The sequence below is a fragment of the Lepus europaeus genome, chromosome 8 (assembly GCF_033115175.1).
Source record: "Lepus europaeus isolate LE1 chromosome 8, mLepTim1.pri, whole genome shotgun sequence".
Classification (NCBI taxonomy): domain Eukaryota; kingdom Metazoa; phylum Chordata; class Mammalia; order Lagomorpha; family Leporidae; genus Lepus; species Lepus europaeus.
Genome location: NC_084834.1, coordinates 26096160 through 26118989, shown reverse-complemented (window position 1 = coordinate 26118989; position 22830 = coordinate 26096160). Strand labels below are relative to the sequence as shown.

The following is a 22830-nucleotide window of genomic DNA, read 5'->3' as shown; positions in this document are numbered from 1 at the left end:
TGTGGGAAGAACCGGAAGAGAGGACCTGGCAGGCTCCAAACACAAAGGCAAGATAAGGAGGCGGAAAGCCCAGTTGCCTGGTTTCATGAGCTATGATGCACAAGTTGAAATAATGCTCTATACTCCATAAAAATGGACAAGTGCTACAGGGTAATCAAAAAAAAAATTTTTTTTTTTGACAGGCAGAGTGGACAGTGAGAGAGAGAGACACAGAGAGAAAGGTCTTCCTTTGCCGTTGGTTCACCCTCCAATGGCCACCGCGGCTGGCGCGCTGTGGCTGGCGCACCGCGCTGATCCGATGGCAGGAGCCAGGTGCTTATCCTGGTTTCCTATGGGGTGCAGGGCCCAAGCACTTGGGCCATCCTCCGCTGCACTCCCTGGCCACAGCAGAGAGCTGGCCTGGAAGAGGGGCAACCGGGACAGAATCCGGCGCCCCAACCGGGACTAGAACCCGGTGTGCCGGCGCCGCAAGGCGGAGGATTAGCCTAGTGAGCCGCGGCGCCAGCAGGTAATCAAAAATGTTTTAAAATGGTTAAAAAAAAAGTCTGTCATTCAACACACATTTGATTGCCTATTCTGCACCAGAAACTGCTAGGTTGCCATTGTTAAAGCATATAAATAAAAATACAAGGGTATGTTAAAAAGTCCATTGAAAATGGTGTTAAGCTTATTTTGGTACAAAAATATCTTTAAATTCATGCATACAACAGGGACTTCAAAAAGTTCCTGGAAACTGTGTATTATGAAAAAGCTATGCATGGATTTCCAATTTTTTTTTTTGCACCAAAATAAACGTCTCTTAATTCCATTTTCCATGAAGCTTCTGCAGTCCCCTCGTGTTGAATTGCTGCGCTCCTACAGAGGTATTACTGGCCATTTAAAAAGCCCCCACAGAGCCTGCTGCTGCAGAAGGCAAGTGTGGCAGCCCTGAGAGGCAGAAGAGCAGCACTTTCCGCTTCCTCCCTCCCAGACAGGAAGAAGACAACTGTGACAAAACGCTCCCCTCGCTGATGCCGCGGCACTCCAGTGCTGCCTGACAAAGAAAACCGCAAAGCCCCAAGCAGCTCTGAAGAGGATGGAAAATCCCCAAACAGCGCTGAACGCTGTCTGGTTGTCTACCGGCTCCTTCAGATGCTTCGGCCAGCCTCAAAGGACAGAGGCTCCCAGTCAGGGTTCTCAGCACTTGGTGTGGAATAAAGTTTCCTCCCACAGGCAGCAAAACCACTGGCAGGTTTGGAGACCCCCGCCTCCCGCCCGCCCCTGCGTGGTCCGACACTGATGTTCTGCCATCCTGCAGGCTCACGGGGGATCCTCGCTTCACAGCGTCAGTGCAGCTGCTGTGAGCGGCTGTTCATGTCCACGCACAAGAAATCATGAATGCCAGATTCTGCTCCCTCTTCTGGTTTTACCAGGAGCACACCTGGCATAGGGGGTAGGGAGCAACGGTTACAATGCCCATTCTTCCCAGAAGCACCTGGAGTAGAGCCGCGGCGCCCTGCCCACTCCACTCCGGGCCACAGCGGCCCGCTGTCTGCCTAGCTGGGTTTGTTCGAGCCCCATCAGTGCGTACCAGCAGAGTGAAGCTGTGCTCGGGCAGCATCCCGTACTGCTGAACCAGCCTCTCCCGCGTCTCGCTCGGGAGCTCGGGGAGCGTCTCCCAGATCCGGTCGATATCGATCACTTGCTGGGGGTCGGCGCCTGCAGGCAGACACGTGGAGTCGTAGAGCAGCAGGGGAGGCAGGTTGGGTTCTGGCATAAACCTGGGCCGAGAGAGGAGATGGGGCCTGAAGCTGGAGTACTTGGTTTCACAAGGAAAAAAAAACAATCTACCTGGAATCCGAATGCTTCCGTGCCACGTTACTTTCTCATGTCCTACAGGATCAATTCTGTCTCCAAGGACAGTCTCCACACAAGTGTCTAAGCCACCACACTGCCCACTCCCTGCTTACATAATGATGAGTGGAACGAGCAGGACCTGGCGTGGAAGCCACACTACTGTTTACGACTGCGGGTGAAGGATATATCCGCAATGCCCGGAAACAACAGAACCAAACAAGAACGCTGTAGTTGGAAGAAAGAGCCCAGTCCTCCATTCTTAATTTCTACTGCCTCTTAGCAGTACTTGCGCAATAAAAGAAAAATTAAAAGGGGGGGGGGGCAACTTTCCGTCTTGAAGAAATGAAACAAATGGAAGGCTTTTGCCTCAGTGTGGAAGGTGGTGGGGTGGAGGAGGGGTGCACAGGTGGAGCGCAGGGCTTTTTTTAGGGCAGTGAGCCGGCAGGTATGGCACCGTGCTGGTGGGTGCGGCGTTACAGCCCTCACAGCCATGTCACATCCCAGAGACTGGAGCCTGATACACACTGTGGTTTATCGTGGTAGCAAACCACCTACCACTCTAACATACAACGTTAGTAACAGAATCTGGGAGGGGCAGGGGCGGGGAAGGGAGCATATGAGAATGCTCTGTACTTTCCGCTGAGTTTTGGTCAACCTGAAACTGCCCTAAAAACACTGAATTGTTCAACACTGTGGCCGTGTGGCCGCTAGACCACCGCACATAATCCTGTGAAACAAAGATGTCCCTTCCCTCTGCTCTATTCCAGTACTAGCGTTTTCTTTCTGCCCACACTTGACAAAGAACTTATGTAAATGCAGAATAATGCACAACAAATGGCAGCTGGAAGGTAATAGATCAGAGGGGCAAGCCATCCATCACCTCAATGCCGAGGCTCCGCTATGAATCAGCCTGCCTTCTGAAGGCAGGAGGGAGCCAGAGGGAGGCGTCCTGCAACTCCCGTCCACACACGGGCGGGGCCGCACTGGAGCTGCTGGCTGAGTTCAAAGCCACACTCCACGCTCAGAGTACAGCAGCGACAGGGGAGGGAGCAGCCATGAAAACCAAGGGGGTTCCGATCACAGGAACAGAAATCGTCACTCTGACAGACGCAGGGCAGGAGTTCTTGGTGAACTTCACTCTAGGGACTTCAACGAGTCTCTTCTCTCCCACAGCACAGTGCTCTGTTTGGTCCTCACTGACAGCCAAGAGCTACACACCCACCTTCCTGCACTTCATCAGGCAAAGTGGGCTCCACTCAACAACTGTGCTGCTTAAGAAACTTCGATCTTTGCAAACTGCTCAACTCAGTGGGAAAAAATAAAAGGCTCAATTTATCTGAAGCCTATGCTCGCTAGTGGCTGTACCTGCGCCCCTCGTAGTAAGCTTCGTTTATCAATGAAACAGCAGCGTTTGAGGTCTGAAAGGAACTACCACGGGCATGTCTGGGAACGTGTCTGCTCTCAAGACAGCAGTGCGTCTGTCACTGACTGTAAGTACAACAGCCTCCAACCCAACCCCCACTGCCATTCTCTCAGCTCAATGCTGACTACCTGGACACGAAGAGTGAACACGTGTTTTCCAACAGCTGCATGCCACCACACGAGGCACCCAGATGCCAGTTTATCAAGAAAATAGTTCTTCTCTCAAGGACACAAAAAATAGAAAGCCTCAGCTTTCCATCCTGGAACAACACCACCGCAAGCAGCCCCTGTCCAGGATCATTAAGCTGATCTGTAACCGGATGTGAAACACGCCCCAACTCCACATATGTCGCGGCATTTTGACACGAGCAGCAATTACCTGTAGTCTTGTTTTCCTTCTTTGTCTCTCATTGGCACAGTGCACCTGCAACAGGTAAAGAAGATGTGAGACGCACACTGCACACAGCACTGACCTATCTAGATGCAGAGCAGGTTTCCCCTTCTAGTAAGGGACACGGGCAAACTCAAGTTCATCAGGCTTCCACAGGAGACACTTACGTGACTCCTTTTAAAAACAGTAATAAAGGACAGAGAAATAAACAAAAATAAAAAAACAGAAATAAAGGACAGAGTGGTAATTAAAAAGAAAAGAAACTGCTTCAGTGCTTCCAGGCTTTTAGCCACCTTTTCAAACTCTACGCTTTTGAGCTTTTTTCAGTATTCTGCGTAGACTATAAAATCCTTACAATTCAGAGTCAGGAAAATTAGGATCAAAGTTAGCTAAACAACAAAGGCATCTCCATAGCCAGGTCTTTGCTGTCTTCGACCTCTAGCTTAAGCTGGTAGAGATCTGAGAGATTATTTGAGGAAGTAAAGATTCTTGCCACGAAGCAGGTGAGCCAGAAGCAAGGCAAAGGGCCAGGACCCAAGACAAAGCATTTATTACAAGCCTGGGAAAAAGTAAACCCTTAACACCCGACAGGGCATGTCGTTTCCCGGTAGTGAGGAAGCTGAAATGAGAGAAGCTAAGTGTTTGCTTCAAGGCCACCAGGCTGGTCTGTAGCTGAGCCCAGACCCTCGGGCCCCCACTTAATGGATGCAAACTCACCCCAGCTTGTAATCAAACGAGCGAGTCTCATTCAGAATTTCACCTCCATTCTCAAGCTCACTGATTTGCCGCTGGATTTCATAGTCTATGAAAAGCACAATTTACTTAGCATCATGTTTTGATTATACCTTTCATCCACTCAAGCAATAATTAGAAACCTTTCTCAATCGTCAAGTAAAAAAAAAAAAATCAGCATATAATAACCCTTGCTTCCTGAGCTGTATGTGCCCCTCACTGCCATCACAGAAACGTGCTGAAAAGGGCTGCACAGGTCCCACTCCTCATCTTTGGAGAAGACTCAGGTTCAGAGAGATTAAGCAACCCAGGTAGGAGCAGGCCTAGGTCCAATATCTCAGTCTAGTGACTCAGAACTAGGACTGGGACCCATAAAAGGTTCTCATTTAGGATCCACAGATGGTTTCCAATGATTCTACATCCCCTGAAATTATTTACGAAATATGGGTGTGTGTCTGTGGAGAGGGTCCAGAATTTCCATTCTGTTTCAAATAGATTTGTGATCCAACACAGTTAAGAACCGTGCCATGCTTCTTCCTCACCACCAAAAGGGCAGGCTGTGGTAGCTGCCACAGCTAAGCTCACGTGACCAGCCTGAGCCACCCCTTAACTCCCCAGCCTAGCTCAAATCCAAACCCCTTCTCTGAGCTGCCAGGGAGCAGCAACCCCAGAAGGGGCTATTTTTACTCATCTTCCTCACGATGGCAAAAGGGCCCCACATCAGGAGACAAACGCAATGAAACACGACGGGCTGAGAACCAGGAAGCCTGACAGGGAAGCTTTGGTTCTTCTGGTCTCTTCCGACCACAGGTGGGATTCTCGGCCTGTGGGTCCAGAGGGTCCCTCACAGAACGAGAGGTTAGGCAGGGCCAACCACAAGCCAGGGGCCTTTGTAACTCATTCTGGAGGAATTTACCTAAAGCACAGCAGTTGCTTGTTTTCTTAGCTTTCCATCACCACGTCTTAGAGTAATAGGTCTCCTCCCAGCGACCAGGGGGAACATGGGACTGTGTTCTGTTTGTTCCAAGCTTCCCCTTTACCCAAACCTTCCATGATTTGAGAAACACTGCACGTGTCTCCTTTTAGAGACCAGCTTCATCCTCTTCAGTCTCTTCACACGGGAAATTCCTCTACCTTCCCCACCCCGTACTTTCCTCCCTTCACCATTTCAATGCCTTCTTCCTGAAAACTAGAGCCTGAATGCCCTCACCGAGACTGCTTCAGTTGCTAAGGTTTTATCCCACACTAGAGTCGTCTTTTCTGCATTGTTTCTAACACTTTTTTTTGACAAGACCCAGGAGTCTAGTAAACATCTAGCTACAGCCCCATTTTGGATCTACACTCAGCTGTCTCGTTGCCTGCACACTCTTCATGGGGTGCACTTTCAAGCCCCTCCCTCCACCCTCTCCAGATAGCTTTGGCTTTAAAACATATTTTTGGTCTTCTAAGATGCTCTCTCAGACTCACATTTCTATAGGAAAACCCTGATGTCTGTCTTGCTAAGCTGTTCTATTTTTATTATTATTGTACTTCTGTCATCAAAGAAGTACCCATGGCATGTGTACCAGTAAGACCAATACTTGACTGGACAGGCACACACAATCTATGTTAGAAACAGGAAAGCACATAAAAACCCACAACATAGTCACCAATTTGGTCAAGCCATGCCAAACTAAAATGAATGAACGTGACCTCAGAGAATTCAGGCTGGCCAGGAAAACACCGCTGTAAATGGCAAGACACAGTCACTGTATTGTGAGGATGCTCCTGTAAAGAGGTGAACTCTGTTTCCCCTCTCCTTGACTCCGCTTGGAATTCAAGCGGCTTTGAGTCCCACATGTTGGAAAATGACATGGTGTGGGGCTTTGTGGCTTCTGCCTTACCCTCCTAAAATGCTCCCGTTGTCAAACAGAAGCCCAGGTTCGGCAGCGACTAAAGACCACACGGGCAGGGAAGCCCAGCAGACTTCCAGCATGAAGGCCCCAGTGCCACGGCTGCGGCAGACCTTTGCTTCACCCGACCTGCCAATTTCCTACAGCCTCACGAGTGAGTGCCTGATGTGGGGCCAGCAGAATAACCTCCTCCCAGTCCCCAGAACCATGACAATGAGAAGTTGGGAGTGGCTTGTAACTGCTACGGGGAAGTCTATCAGACATTAATGGCTGACACTCACCTATGGCCTTGGCCAAGAACCTGATGCTGTTTAGATTCTTCACTTCGGTCCGAACGCCCAAAGGCTCCCCGGGGTGGTGCACAGACACATTGGCGTCCACTCTCAACTGGCCCTCTGGAAGAAGAGAAAAGACGAGTCTTTAGAAAGCCTGCAGGACAACACGGCCTCTCAGAGTGGGGAGTACATTAACGGAAGCCACATCTCACTGGACCAGCTGTCACACTCCCCAAACTGTAGAGAAGGCACGGCTGGTCCTGAAGCACATGGCTGGGACTTCTGTCCCCTGGGAAGAGTGCCAGTGCTCAGGTGTCTGAGCTGTGCGCACGCACGTGTGTACGTACCCACAGAAATGTGCGCTTGTGTACTCTCCGGAGAGGAGACCGCTCTGGATGTACCAGCAACACTACTGCAGTGGACGCTCTGTCGTCGTCCCAAGGTTATGCTTTTTGTAAAAGTGTCAGAGCTGGGGTGAGTGAAAGGTCCCCCAGAATGACTATGACTACCTGGTAACACTGCTCTCCAACCGAAGGTGGGTTTCTTTTTTTTTTTTTTGACAGGCAGAGTGGACAGTGAGAGAGCGAGACAGAGAGAAAGGTCTTCCTTTGCCGTTGGTTCACCCTCCAATGGCCGCCGCGGTAGCGCGCTGCGGCCGGCACACCGCGCTGTTCCGATGGCAGGAGCCAGGTGCTTATCCTGGTCTCCCATGGGGTGCAGAGCCCAAGCACTTGGGCCATCCTCCACTGCACTCCCTGGCCACAGCAGAGAGCTGGCCTGGAAGAGGGGCAACCGGGACAGGATCGGTGCCCCGACCGGGACTAGAACCCGGTGTGCCGGTGCCGCAAGGCGGAGGATTAGCCTGTTGAGCCACGGCGCCGGCCGAAGGTGGGTTTCTAATAGTGACTGCAGATGGCGTCTAGGAGAGTCCTTGACAAATCACAGCTCAAGGGCAAGAGCTGAAATCCGGGTCTCCCTCCTTGCTCCGGATGCTGTCACAATCTCTTCCCTCCACAGACACAACCCTGAATCCTAGCGATCACTGTAAGGACTGAGGCAGCACGGGGACAGGGCTGATCGGATGTGCCAGGGTGGTGTCTGTGATGGGACCGAGAGAGGCCTGCACCTTCCTGGGAAGAGTTTTTCTGCCCCAAAGCCCCCATAGATGTGGAAGAGTAACCCCAAAAGAAGCAAGTGATTTGTGGAGAGGGCTAGAAGTCTCCTGAGGAAGGTGCACGGGGTAGGGGTACGGGGGTAGTTAAAATCCCAAGACAGAGAGATACAGATAGGAAATAATCACATCTTTCGCCCTGCAAAGCAAAGCTCAAATTCTCCTTTCCAATCACTTACAACCATTAAAACGCAACAAAATGAGAAGACAAAATGCTGGATTTACTTTTTCTAGGGAGGCTTTTAAATTAAAACATAGGGGCCTACGTTGTGTTGAACAGCCAGCGAAGCCACTATTGTGACACCAGCATCGCATACAGGAGGGAGTGCAGGGCTGAGTCCTGGCTGTTCCACTTCCAAACCAGCTTCCTGCTAATGTACCAGGGAAGGCAGTGGAAGGTGATCCGTGTACCCTGGTCCCTGCCATCCATGTGGGAGATCTGGATGGAGCTCTATGCTCCTGGTTTCAGCTGGGCCCAGTCCTGGCTCTTGCAGTAATTTGGGTGAGTAAACCAACAGACAGAAGATCTCTGCCTTTCCCTCTCTCTTTGAACAAAAAATAATTATTAATTAAAATGTAATCTGCTAAACCTGAGTGTTTTGCTGGGCTGAATAAATTCACTTTCCAAGATTTCACAGCAAAAGCATATTAAAAGAATAAAACAGAAAAATGATATCCATGCCAGGACAAGGAGACCTTTGGAACTGTCGTTCCCTCAGTACTGAGCCAGGGGCTCAATTCTACACCAGGTTCAAGATCATCGGTTGTCACCTCCCCTCGCTCCACCCACACCCTTGGAAGAGGGAAGAGGTCACCCCCTCTGCAGCTCCACATGTCATGCAAGCTGATGGTGAGGGAAATGATGCCTTCCCATGGAGCAACTGCCAACCACCTCCACCACTGACTTCTCAACATTGCTGCAAAAATGCTGTTCCCTATTTCTTTTGTAGCTTATTTATTTATTTTTATTTGAGAGGCAGACAGGGAGAGAGAAAGAGAGAACGCTCATCCTCCCCAAATGCCTGTGATGGCCAGGCAGTGGCACAGAGCTGGGAACTCAATCAGGGTCTCCCAGGTGGATGGCAAGGACCCAAGTACTTAGGCCATCAATGCTGCTTCCCAAAGTCCACATTAGCAGGAGGCTGGAATTGGAAGCCAGAGTTGGGAATCGAACCTAGGTACTCTGATGTGGGATGTGGGCCTTTTTTATTCTTTTATGACTGATTTTTATTTATTTGAAAGGCAGAGTGAGAGTGAGAAAGAGGAGGGAGGGAGAGAGAGAGAGAGATAAAGAGAGAGACCGACCAAGACCTTCCATCTGTTCACTCTCCAAATGGCCACAACAGCCAGGGCTGGGCCAGGCCAAAACAGAAGCCAGGAACTCCAACTGGGTCTCCCACGTGGGTGGCAGGAGTCCCTCCAATACGGGATTCGGTGTCACAGGCGGCAGCTTAACCCACTGTGCCACAATGCCAGCCCCAGATGTGAGCCTCTTAGAACCAGTGTCTTAACCACTAGGCTAAATGCCCACGCATAGCCCCCTATTTTTAAATCCCCGTTATTCCAGACATCATCAGACTCTCAACCTAGGAACCTCAAAGTCATCTTCCACTTCTCTGTTTTCCTTCCTGCTTTGATCCATCAAGCCTTTCCTCCAAGCAGCCCTCACATTTGTCCCTTCCTTTCCACTTCCTCTGCAGCCATCATGGGCCAAGGCCTCAGAACCTCAGGCCTGGGTTACGGAATCACATCCTGACTCGTGACGCAGCACAGCCTCCTGTCTGGTCACCCACAATGTGACTACGATGCTCCCCCAGCCACAGCCTAGTTTACATCACCCTGCTCACTTAAGGGCACGGGCAGCTCCCATCAGATTCGTCCCATCTCCTCTGCTTGGGAGTAAGAGCCCTCACCCAGTCTCTGGAGGCATGGCCTCCACTTCCCCATGACTCGCTCCACGGCAAAGCTCCCACCCCAGGAGGAGAGCTTTCTGCATCCAATTCCCAGCCTACCCTGCTGGCTTGTCCCCTTTATCAGTGTCTCCGCCCTTCTTGCCAACCTCTGCTCGTCCTTCAGGGATGTGCAAAGTCAGCCTCTATCTGTGGGTCCTCCAAGCTAACCAAACACAAAAAAGTCTTCTCCAGGGGCTGGCACTGTGGCGCAGCGGGTTAACGTCCTGGCCTGAAGTGCCAGCATCCCATATGGATGCTGGTTCGAGATCTGGCTGCTCCACTTCTGATCCAGTCTCTGATATGGCCTGGGAAAGCAGAAGATGGCCCAAGTCCTTAGGCCCCTGCACCTGCATGGGAGACCCGGAAAAAGCTTCTGGCTCCTGGCTTCAGATTGGCACAGCTCCCGCCGTTGCGGCCAACTGGGGAGTGAATCAGCAGATGGAAGACCTCTTTTTCTGCCTCACCTCTCTCTGTGTAACTCTTCCAAATAAATAAATCAATCTTTTAAAAAAAAACAGTCTTCAAAGTTTTATGGAACAAAGAATTAAAATCTAAGTTTATTTTGGTGGAAAAATATTCTGAAATCCATGTATAGTTCTTTCATAATATGCATTTTCCATGAGCTTCAATAAGACCGCTTGCATGCATATATTTAAAAATACTCTGCACCAAAATAATCTTTTAATTTCATTTTTCTACGAACCTTCAAAGTCCCATTGTACATCAAACCTATACCACGGAATGCAGCTCACAACCACAGCTGGCGCAAGGACACAGTACAAAGTTTGTGGGAGATGTGCACCTCCTTTTTAACGCTGTTTTTCAGGAGCTTTGTAGAACTGCCTCTCATTTTGACCTCACCTGATCGTTACGGCCAGAATGATAGGCCCCTGACCACCTGGCCCAGACTTGAACCTCTCTCTTGGGAACATCAATCTTTTAGTTATCCCTGCTCTCCCACACTGGTCATTCACCTCTTTTTCAGCATTCCTTCTGAAACAAACATATGCAACTGTCCTCATTCAAAACAAACAGAAACCCCAAAACCTATTTCCTTACGCCCACTTCTCACTCCACCAGTCACTCAGCTTTGGCTCCCTGCTTTCCCTCGGAGCAGATCCTCTCAGACATATCTCACACATGTTTCACCTGAAGGCTGCACACATGGTCTCCCCCATCTCACCTAAACCCACTGCAGCCTGGCTTCTGTCCCCTCCTCTCTGCAACTGCCTGTCACATTCACCAGGAACCTCCTGGCTGCCAAATCCAGGGACCCAGGACATGGCTTGTGTTCACCTCACTGGCCTCCTCAGCAGCAGAGACACGTCAACTAAGCCGTCCTTTTCCAAGGGTCTTGCTGCCTCACCTCCTGTGCTCCCTCGCTCTTGTGGTTGTCCTCTTACCTCCTAGGGCACCTGACTGCTGGCTCAGTGTCAGTGTCTTCTTTCTCACCTAAACTCAGGGCCCTCTTCTTTACTTCTGCCCTGCCCGGTCTCTGCTGCCAACAGCTCAGTTTCTCTCTTCAGTCCTGGCCTCTCCCTTGGGCAACATAACCACATCTCCAGTCCTCACCTGACACCTCCATAGGGAGGGCTCACACGCACGTGAACTTCCAAAACCACATCCTATTTGCCCCTCATAAAGCTCATATTCCAACTCAGTAGATGGCAGCACCAGCGCTTACTCCTCAAACTCCCTGAGGCTCCTCGCTTTCTCCCTGTCTTCTCCCTTCCCTATCAGATGGCTCCAAGTCCTCTTATTTCTGGAAACCATCTTGCATCACCCACCTCTCCCTCTGCACTGCCACCAGCACTGTTCCAAACAGCATCCCCACGCACCTGAACTACTGCGAGAACTGCGCTTCCACGCTGCCCCTTCTGACGTCTGCTTCCCACAGAGCAGCAGAGTGGCCTCTAAAGCACGAAGCGGCCACCATCCCCTGGCTGAAAGACCTTTCTAGGGTTTCCTGCTGCTCTTGAATTGGGAGCTAACCTTCTTGCTGTCATCTGGACTCTGTCCCTTGCCTGCTTTCAGTTTCAGCCAGTGCACGGTCCCGCTCTGCTGTCCCCACAGCAGCCTCCCATACCCATGGCTATCTCACAGCATATTCTATAGATGAACTTTCCATCCCGGGGCCTTTGCCGGGGCTGTTTGCTGGAATGCTGGCCCTCACGTCCATGCTGGCTGGGGGCCCGAATCAGTCTGCAGGTCTAACGTCACCTCCTCTGAGGGCCCATAAAGGACAACATTATGCAGTACCGGGGCACCTCATTTATTTCTTTTGAGCACTTGTCACTACAGTGGATTTTATAAAAAATTATTTATTTATTTACTTGAAGGGCAGAGGGACAAAGAAATCTCATCTGCTGGTGTTCTCCATAAACGCCTGCCAGGGTTTAGCTGGGCCAGGGCAGAATGTGATCCAGTCTCACCTACTTGGGTGGCAGGGACCGAATTACTTGACCATCAACTGCTGCCTCCCAGAGTCTGCCCAAGCAAGAAGTTACGAGTCAGGAGCTGGAGCTGGGAATCAAACCCAGGTGCTCTGTCCAATACTGGACATGGGTGCCTTAACCAGTAGGCTGAACATCTGCTCCTAATGGTTTTATTGTTCATGTATTTGTGTCCCTCGTGAATTTCAACTGTGTACGGCAGGAACAAGGTCTTTTTCTGGACCTAGAGTGGGCTCTGGCACATGGCAATTGTTCCATCAATGAACCCTTGCTGAATGGTGAATGGCAACACCGGGCCTTTCGCTGAGCAATGAGTAAGCACACTGGTTTCACAGTCGGCTCCTGAGAAGTTCTCAAACTCCATCTGAACAGGACTAATCTGCAGTGGGAATCAGCTGAAAGGCCCATGAAGCTTTGTGAACAGCTTCCAAAGTCTGCTGAGCTGCTCCACCAAGTCTCAATACTTGGGAGACAACTGCTTTTGAACTCAGGGAACCCTGAATTACTCACCTGCTTTTAAAAAAATGAAACCGCCTCTTACAATTTAGAATTCTAATTTGGAAGCGGAATAAAAGCACGAATTTTAGAGAAGACCATACTACATAAATGTCTGGAGGAAGCATTTAGCATCCTGCAGTGTTGAAAAGAGCTCGCTAGCCTGGATTCAAATATGTATCAGACACTAACAAAAGACATTCCAGACGGTGAAGACGAAATACCTTTTAAACAAATTAAGTTAAATTGCCTCGAGTGCATGAAAAGCTCGCCAGTCAGGTTTACTTCAGTGCACCTACACCTCTGGGGGAGGGCCTTCGTGCCCACACGAAGACAATGGCATCTAGCTCAGTTTCTGTCTTCCCGAAGTCGAGACGTGTAATAGCGAAGCCAAAAGCCAGACCACCGAGTGCACTGTTTCATTTGCATACTTCTCTCTCAAACACATCCACACAACAGAAATACAACTTCAGTAGGCCAGTGTGTGGCACTGCAGGTGGGGCTGCAGCCTGGATGCCAGCATCCCAAATGGGAGCCAGTTTGAGTCCCAGCTGCTCCGTTTCTGATCGAGCTCCCTGCTCCATGTGCCTGGGAAGGCAGTGAAGAAGGCACAAGTGCTTGGGTCCCTGCACCCAGGCTGAGGACCTGGGTGAAGCTCCTGGCTCCTGGCTTCAGCCTGGCCATTGCAACCACTTGAGGAGTGAACCAGATGGAAGATCTTTCTCTCTCTCTCTGCCTTTCACACAAATGAAGGAAGGAAGGGAAATACGACTTCAGGACAGGAAACAGTCCCCACATGCATCAGGGGCTGGAGGGTCGAGGAGGCTCTGTTCCACCATCTCTCTCTGATTGCCAAAGACTCTCCAGAACTCCAATCACAGGCTTCAACCAAAAAACCACAATGTGCCTGAACTTGAGTGGGCGTGTTTCAGGGAATTCATTCATCCAAATGAGTGGTGACGCCGTAACAACGGCACTGCTTATTACTGCTAACAAAACCAAGGAGACATTGACCCAGCCAGGCCCGGCTGCTCCCTACACGGCAGCTCTCGTGACAAAGCCACTTAGACAGCGCTGAGGCATTTGAAACTGAACAGAGCCGAAGTGGAAGTCCAGATTTTGGAATGAGAGGGGTCAGTCCTCTCATTCCAACTTAACCTGATGCCTTGGATGACTCCTTTTCCTCCACAGTTTCCTCCTTCCTCTTTCCACACACAATTATTTGGGCACTCACAAGTGTCAAAAGTGAAATGCACAGAAATCAAGTGACTTGTCCAGTTCCTACAGCGAGAAGTTGCAGCACAGGATCCCAAGCCAGGCCTGGAACCGCAGAGCCCTCAGCACCCACCTCCCCCATCCTGTCTTGTGAAGGCAGCATCCAAGGCAGGTGGGACACTGCTGCCACTACTAGGAAGCAGCCTGACACTGAACTTGAAGAAAGGGCTCCTGGAGTCAGACACCTGGGCTCAAATCCCAACTCAGTGACTTCTTGTGAGCTCTGGGCAAATAACCCACGCTCTACCTCTCTACAATGGGTACAATATCACCTCTCCCTCAGCAATGTCACAAAGTTCATTTAAAAAGAAAAGATTTATTTAGTTTGAAAGGCAGAGTGGGGGTAGAAAGAGAGAAAGAGACCCCGAGACCAACCTTCCATCAGTGTTTCAATCCCTAAATGGCCACAATAGCCAGAGCTGACTCAGGCCGAAGCCAGGAGCCAGATGGTAGGGGTCCAAGTACTTGAGTCATCTTCCACTGCCTTCCCAAGCGCATTAGCAGGGAGCCAATCTGGAAGCAGAGCAGCTGGGATTCAAACAGCACTCTGCATTGGCATACTGCTGTGCCACAACACTGGTCCTTGTGATAGTTTAATAAGACAATAAATTAATTTTGAAAAATGCTTAGACTGATGAGCACATACACCAAGTGCCAACTGGAAGTTATGATCACTGGGACAGTTGGGATATATCCTTCTACACATATTCAACTCAACCAATGGCTTTGCAAATTTCCAAACAGTAGCTAAACGCTGTCCACTGAGCAGGCAATGACTTGGAATCTGGGCTGAGCTGGTCCATGCTCCTTAGGTCACTGGAATCCCAGTGCAGGATGATTTACCCTCCCTTCCAAAGGCAGCCTGGGTGTCCACCAGCTTTCAGTGCTGCCTCTTCAGGGCAGCCCTCAGTTCAGGCTGCTGTCTCCAGTGACGACACAGCAGGCCCACAGTAGTGGGCCAGGAGTTGGTGCTGAAAAATGCGAACAGCACCAAGAAGCGGGACTCCAAGTGGCCCTCAGCTCCCCATGGCACCTGAAACCTCCAAAGTCACTAGGCCACAGTGCTAGAGACAGAACTGCTACATCTATATTTATAAGCTTCTCAAAAAATTCTCTTTTATTTATTTTCAGGGCCACTGTTGTAGCACAGCAGATTAACCTGCTGCCTGTGATGCCTGCATCTCATGAGTACAGGTTCAAGCCCCAGCTGCTCCACTTCTGACCCAGCTCCCCTCTAACGTGCCTGGGAAAGCAGCAGAGGATGGCCCAAGTACTTGGGTTCCCGCCACCCATGTGGGAGACCACAACTAAGTTCCAGGCTCCTAGCTTTGGCTTGGTCCAGGCCTGGCTATTGCAGCTATTTGGGGAGTGAACCAATGGATGGAAGATCCCTCTCTCTTTGTAATTCTGCCTTTCAAGTAAATAAATCTTAAAAAACAAACAAACCAAAAAAAATTGCTAATTTTCATTTATTTCAAAGGCAGAGAGAGAGAGAGAGAAACGAACAAGTAAGCTTCCATTCTCTGGTTCATTCTTCAAATGCCCACAACAGCCAGGAGCCCGGAATTCCATCTAGGTATCCCACATGGGTGGCAGCAACCCAAGTACTTGAGCCATCACTTGCTACCTCTCCCAGGATGCACATGAAGCTCGAAATGGGAGTTCAGCTGGGACTGGAACCCAGGCACTCCAGTGTGGGATTGTGGGATGTGGGCATCACAGGTGGCATCTTATCTGCTACACCAAAATCCTACCCTTGGATTTGTATTTACAAGAAACAAAAAAGTGTCGCAGCAAATGTGATCTAATGAACACTCTCAGCCATCACTGACTGATGAGTTCTTGCTATTACGGCTTCTCTCTTGGCAAGGACCCAGATGGGACCACTTCTCAGCTAACAGGTGGCCTATTTATTATTCCATAGGGTTAGCAGGAATCCCAGTTTTTCTGAAGGAGAATGGAATAATAAAAACTTTATTTTAAAGCATTACAGAATGAACACTTAGTGCATAAATGGATAACCATCCAATCTGCCCACATTTCATTTATGTTCTGTGGGTAAAAGAGCAGAATAAGTGATAAATCTAAAAAGAACTCTCATTTGAGAAGCTTCATTTCTATAAAGTGAACTGTAGGCGGCTAACCTTTATGCCACTCAAACTCAAGTGGCTGTGTTTTTCCAGTCTTTACCCTACAGAAGATAGCAAACAAGCAAGTTCTGTCTTGATTCAACTTGTACAACGGCTTCGACGTTATAATTTGCTGCTTGTAATATGTCTGATGTGACAAAAGTAGCAGTACAAATTCAGAAGTCCCCTTGTAAACATGCAAATGTACAAGGTAAAATGTTGGTAAATGGTATTACGGACTGGCAGAGGGATGAACAACTTCCCCCGTGGGCACTCACTGCAAACCGCGCTGTGTGCTAAGGAAAAATACAACTCTAGATTCAGAATCTCTCTGCTCTCACGAGGTGCCCTGAAGGTGGCAGAAGCCCTTAAAAAGCTCCTGAGAGGGGCTGATGTTGTGGCCAGCAGTTAGGCCACTCCTTTTAATCCCTGCATTCAGTATTAGAGTGCTGGTTCCAGTCTGAGCTACTCTACTTCGCATCCAGTTTCCTGCTAATGTACCTAGGAAGGCTGTGGATAATGGCCAAGTACTTGGGCCCGTGCCATCCATGTGGGAGACTAGGATGGAGTTTCTGATTCCTGGTTTCAGTCGAACCCAGCTTGGGCTATTGTGGCCATTTGGGGAGAGAATCAGCAAATGGAAGATCGATCTCTCTCTGTCTTTCCCTCTGACACTCTTCCTTTCAAATATATAATTTTTTAAAAAATTTAAAAAGCCCCTAAGAAGAGAAAGCAGGGAAAACCTTAGTTGAGACTAGTCTCCAGGCAGTTAAGGGAAGATAAGCCAGCATAGCACAAGGGCCAAGGGGACAGAGGCACGAGGAAACAGAACTTGACCCAAACTCCTGATGTTCATATCTAATCTGCAAACACTGAAAATTTAAAATGTACCATTTTCTTGGTCCCAAGAGTGCATGTGTTTCTTTTGTTTATTTTAGTTTCCGACTATATTTCTATTGAAGTTAGGATTTTAGCTCAGGTTAAAATGAAGCATCATTCTGGGTTATAATCAACATAATTTGGCTTCAGCTCCACATGGACAAAATCCTACCAAAGGAGTGGGGAAAACATACTCAAAGGAGAACTCACAAACCGAGAATTACTCTTAATAAACGCGGTGTCTTCTCTCAGGGAAAATCAAACTGTCGAGCTGCGTTATTTCATTACTCCTCATGGCTCTGGTGCAGAAGCCGGAGAAGATCTAGCCCTGTGCTGCTCCTGCGCACATTCTTGAGCTCACAGTGTCTGTGCACTGCTGCTGTTCGTCATTTTGTATTTAGGGCTCAGAAAAGAACCCAAGGAAAACATGGACACAACAAACATAGGGGTGCGAAAGGCAAAAAAAAAAAAAAAAAAAATGTAGACAACGTCAATGTCACGGACAGCAGAGATCGAAGCAGCAGTCAGCAGAGACCCGGGAAGCAGTAAGGGAGGGGTGGAGATGGAGGGACGCGGCTGCAGGGGCCTCTACCTGCCATGTTGGCCTGGCTGGTCCCCAGGGCTTGAAGGATCAGCTGCAGCTCCCTGACCACGGTCGCAGCCTCCTCTCCGCAGGACAGGTCAGGCTCCAGGACCACCTCCAGAAGGCCCACGCCTATGGAACACAGCCAGGGTCAGCTTGGCTGCAGCGCCCCAGCGTCTTCAGCAGCCCCAGGAGGCTCACGTCTCGTGGAAGGCCTCTCAGAGCAGTTCCAGCCTTTGCTTCTTTCCCTCCTCCCCTCCCACTTTTCGATTCATAGCTTTGGTTCATTTCTTTTTATGTCTGCTTATGATGGCTTGCTGCTGGGGTGGCGACTAGGTGGGCAAGTCTGACTAATCCTAGTGCTGAATTACTAGCAAGGCCGCAGTTGTCACAGTTCAAGCTGTGCTCTCTAATCAGCTATGCCAACACCAATGCTGACCGTCTGGTCTCCATCTGTCAGGTTCCTGGGCCTGCCTCTTCTATTTGGGAAAACTCTAGAAGGGTACAGGGGTACCTACAACCCAAGAACTAAGGCGGCTGGAATGAGAAGGAATGGAAACTCCACGCCTACCGGCCCTGTTCAGATCAACGAGCGTCTGTGACCGCAGGTCATCGTGGAGGCTTTTGCCACTGTCTTGCTCCAGCTGGATCTGCTTGACCCTCACCGTCTTGGTGATCTCACGCTGCTGCTTCCCCACACAGGTGCCGTATGCCAAGCTCCCATTCACAGCGATCGGGAGCCTCTGCTGGGTGATTTGGTAGCCTGCCTGCACACAAACATGGCTTACATGGTCACTAGTCCACATGTATAAGCTAAGATTCAGTTTGCTATTCCTTCTTTTTAAAAACATTTATTTGCTTATTTATTTGAGAGACAGAAAGGCAGACTCCCATCTACTGGTTCACTCTCCAGATGCCTGCAGGTACCCTTGGCCAGAGCTGACCCTAGGAGCCAGGAATGCAATCCAGCTCTCCCATATGGGTGGCAGAGATCCAATCAATTGCTTGAGCCATTATTACTACCTCTAGAGTCTGCATTAGCAGGAAGTTAAGAGTCTGGAGCTAGAGCCGGGCATTGAATCCAGGCACTCTTCCCACATGAGATGTGGGTTTTTTAACTGCTAGGCCAAAAACATCCACCCCTACTGTTCCTTTTAATGTCCTGCAACTACAGGCTCAAAACAAAAACAATAAAAAAGAAGAGGAGAGAAAGCAAAAGGAGAAGAAATACGGCATCATGCACTGCCATCATAATTTAGCACGGCTTCTTTTGACTTCCCCATCACCCCCTTAGCCTCTCTAACACTCTCCATCCCCAGTGGCACCACGAATCCTACCTTCCTTACCCAAGTGCCATTCTGGGGAATAACAATAATCTCCTTGTCAAGGGCCCCTAAGAAAAGAATGTATTGTTTCCCTTTAGTTCATTAGCCTAAACTCTGCATCTCATTACATCTCCTGACAGACCCGCCTTACTAAGAAATGCTGGCTAAGCACTTTGCCTTCTACTCTCAACAGGGCCAACGGCAGTTGCTAGTGCGTTGAAGCCTGTTTTCTTCCTGCTCTTTCAGCTAACCAGTTGGGCCAGCTGCCCTCCTTGACCCAACCTGCCTGGCTCTCTTAGTCAGAACATGCTGTGACACTCATACTCAGCTAATGGAAAGCATGGAGTATGAAAACACTGATGGATGCTGCAAAGACTCCCTCACTTTTTTCTAAGTGGAAAGGAAGAACTATGAAATGCACAACACATGCTAAAGAGACAGCAGGTCAACTGGAAGAACTGGAGGAGAACAATAGAGAATAACGGCTCAAAGCATTTACAGCACTTGCTAAGTCCTGGACACGGTTTGTGCATTATACTCATTTAAGGCTGTGACAACCCTCTGAAGAGGTACAAGGCACAGAGGGGGCTCAGGACCTTGCCCAAGTCACAGAGCTGGTAAGTCTCAGTGTGCGCATGTGAACCCAGACAGCCTGGCTCCAGAGTCTGTGCTGCCAGCCACTGGGCTAGCCAGCAGTTTTTAAACGTTAACTGCACTGAAGCACAGTAGACTTGTCAGTACACAGACTGCTGGGGGCAAGCACTGTGGCACAGCAGGTTAAGCCACTGCTTGGGAGGCCCGCATCCCACATTCCCACATCAGAGTGCCTGTTCGAATCCCAGTTCCTCTACTTCCAACGCAACTTCCTGCTAATGCATTTTGGGAAGTAGCGGGTGATGGCCTGAGTGTGTAGGCCCCTGCACCAGTGTGAGAGACCCAGATGGAGTTCAGGGCTCTTGGCTTCAAACTGGCCCAGCCCTGGCTATTACGGGTGTTTGGAGAGTAAACCAGTGAATGGGAGATATCCAGCCCTATCCCCCACCCCACCACCATCTGCCTTTCAAGATGAAAATATGTAAATAAACATTAATACACACTTACATATACATGCACACACAACTGCTTGGTCCTGATTCAGTAGGTCTGGAGTGGGGCCTGGGGTTTTGTTATTTCTAACAAGTTCCCAGGGGCCTGCCCTTTGAGAACTCCGTGGGAAGCAGAACTTCTAGGCAGAGACAGGCAGTCTCGATGTGTACAACTGAACTCTAAGGGAGGGTTGCCAGGAGGCCCAGTTTGATCTGAAACCATGGATGCTCTTTCAACATGAGAATGTGCTATGCACCTCTTGGCAACACCAGCTCTGGATTTTCTATACTCTCTGGACCAGCAAGGACAGCCAGCCACGGCTAACCAAACCATCTCGTTTTAGTCACAGACTGATGAGACCCCCATTGTAAATCAACTCTTAAAAGAGGAAGCAGGGCAGCTGAGTGCTCTCCAACACCACCAAGCAGAATTTGCTGAAGGGCTGGGGGCCTAAGGGGAAAAGCAGCAGCCACGGGCAGTACCCAGGTCCTGCTCCTCTGTCTTAGTTCAGGCCTGCTCTCATCCACTAACAGCTCACCCCAACCTTCAGTGCAAGCAGCAGGAGGTGGAGCCACATTGTCCCTATTGCTTTTCTAAACCTAAGGGAGAGTCACATTTGCTATTACAGGCTCAGATCAAATGAACTACTACTTGGGGAAACCCATTCAACATTTCAAATTTGTTTCAGCTTAATGTTATGAAAAACTGGCTCTCTTGAGCTTAAAGGAAAAAAAAAACTTTCTAATTTTAAGGAAAAAAAAAGTAGGTACATATTGCGTTTACTGCTCAGCCAATTACTGTTGTTAGTTCAGGTTTCTGGTTCATGTTTCTGCTTACTACTGTCCACTTACTCGCTCCTTGTGCGATGACAGCAGTGTCTCCAAAGGAGACAGCCCTATTATTGGGAACTTCAACTTAAAAGAGAGGTGCTCTCACTGCATCCGCAGAGCTACAGTGTGCATTTGCCGTCGCACCAGCCAGAGTTCGCTTTTGTCCTAACAGGCAATTAGCAACAAACGCCACGGTTGGGCTGAGACAAAGAAGGCCGGCTCCTCCCGGTCCCCGTTCAATTACGAGCAAGCCCCCAGAAGCATGAGGCTAAGCAAGGAGTCAGCAATCAGGACAACTGCATCCAATCTCACAAACATCAGGGGGCACCTGCCTTCTGCAGGGCGGGGGGGCACGGCGGTGACCGCAAGCAAGGCCGGGCCTCAGTCTCCCTGCAGGGCCCCCACAGCAGGGCCGGCCAGTACTTCCCGCCGCAGGGCGGGGGGGGGGGGCACAGCGGTGACCGCAAGCAAGGCCAGGCCTCAGTCTCACTGCAGGGCCCCCACGGCAGGGCCGGCCAGTACTTCCCGCCGCAGGGCGGGGGGGGGGGGGGCACAGCGGTGACCGCAAGCAAGGCCAGGCCTCAGTCTCACTGCAGGGCCCCCACGGCAGGGCTGGCCCAGCACTGAGCGCCCCCAGAGGGCTGCGGCACAAGGCCTAAGTACTCACGGGGAGGTCTGCGTAGAAGTAGTGCTTCCTGTCAAACAGGGACTTCTGGTTGATGTGGCAGTTCAGAGCCAGGCCTGTCATCACTGCTGCCTCCACACAGCGCCTGTTGAGAACCTGTGGACACGACACACGGTGCCTCTCAGAATCACGGGCAGAACCAGTGCTTCCCCCACCCCGACAGCTACTCCAGGGCTTCCGCCGGGCCCTTCAGTGGGCAGCACCTGGGCTTCTCTGGGTGGGCGGCTCCACTTCCTCAGCACACTCTGTGAATCAGGCCCCACTGGGGACCTTTTCCTCCAATGCCTGGCATCAACATTAACAGAAGAGCACCAGAAATTCTTTGCAGAGTGACCTTCTTGTGGAACAAGTCTAAGCTCCCCCTCGCAGACAGAACCAAGAGCAGCGAGAATACTTGCTGGGAGGCACAGGTTTCCAAGAGCAGGAGCCGCAAACAGCCCTGGGGAGGTCTGAAACGGCAAGGCTCAGGCAGGCCCCCTGAGCCTGAGGGGAGCTGCTTCCCTGTGATACGGGAAGAACAAATTCTGAAATCTACAGGGCTTGGGAAAGGGCAACAACGGGCTCCTAGCTTGCAGCACCCACACCTGGCCAACTCCCGCAAAGGGGCTCTGAGCGCCTGCCCCTCCACAGCTGACTGGCCTGGGCTGCTGGCCTCACCGCAATCTTGGAAGATGAATCTGTCTTGCTCGGCTATTTCAGACAGACCAAGATCCAGAGAGACTGAGAGCCTTGCCCAGGTTCCTGAGGCTGGCACATGGTGGAACTGGCTCGAGAGCCTACCTGTGCCCTGCCTAGAGGCGCCAAACAGGGCCAACTGGCTCATAGAGAGGCTCTCTGGGCAGGGATGATGAGTGATTAAATACGCAGGTTTTAAAAACAAATGTGACAGGGGCTGGCATTGTGGTGCAGAGGATAAAGTCACCACCTGCAACACTAGCATCCCATATGGGCACCAGCTTGTGTCCCGGCTGTTCTACTTCAGATCCAGCTCCCTGCTAATGTACCTGGGAAAGCAGCAAAGGATGGCCCAAGTGCTTGGGTCCCTGCACCCATGTGGGAGACGTGGAAGAAGCTCCCGGCTTTGGCCTGACCCAGCCCTGGCCACTGCAGTCACCTGTGGTGTAGACCAGCGGATAGATCTGACTTTAAAATACATTTTTAAAAAAACCTTAAAAATAAAAGCAAACTTGACAGAGGGTATGGGGCATGACAACTTACTGCAACATACAGCCTCCCAAAGAAAACCTACAATAATGCCCCTCTAAGTGGCAACATGACACCCCTGGTTTTCAGAATGCTGGCTGGGAAATGGAGCCATCTCACGGCTCCTATTTGGATATTTGGAGTTCTTCCTTCTGGGTCTAATAATATTGTCAGCTCTGCAGTAATAATGGTTTTCAAGAAATGATGTGTGTGGGG

At 50.2% G+C, this 22830-nt stretch overlaps 1 protein-coding gene across 1 annotated transcript in view; it reads right to left on the bottom strand.

Annotated features, from left to right (window-relative positions):
* Positions 1-22830, bottom strand: part of GATB (glutamyl-tRNA amidotransferase subunit B) — a 94864-nt gene that overhangs the window by 32702 nt on the left and 39332 nt on the right. The window contains exons 3-9 of the mRNA XM_062199503.1: positions 21394-21507; positions 18057-18252; positions 17495-17617; positions 6555-6668; positions 4367-4451; positions 3638-3682; positions 1571-1760 (exon numbers count right to left, since the gene is read on the bottom strand). Of these exons, the coding sequence (XP_062055487.1) occupies positions 1571-1760; positions 3638-3682; positions 4367-4451; positions 6555-6668; positions 17495-17617; positions 18057-18252; positions 21394-21507 (867 nt within the window). The remainder of the gene's footprint in view (positions 1-1570; positions 1761-3637; positions 3683-4366; positions 4452-6554; positions 6669-17494; positions 17618-18056; positions 18253-21393; positions 21508-22830) is intronic.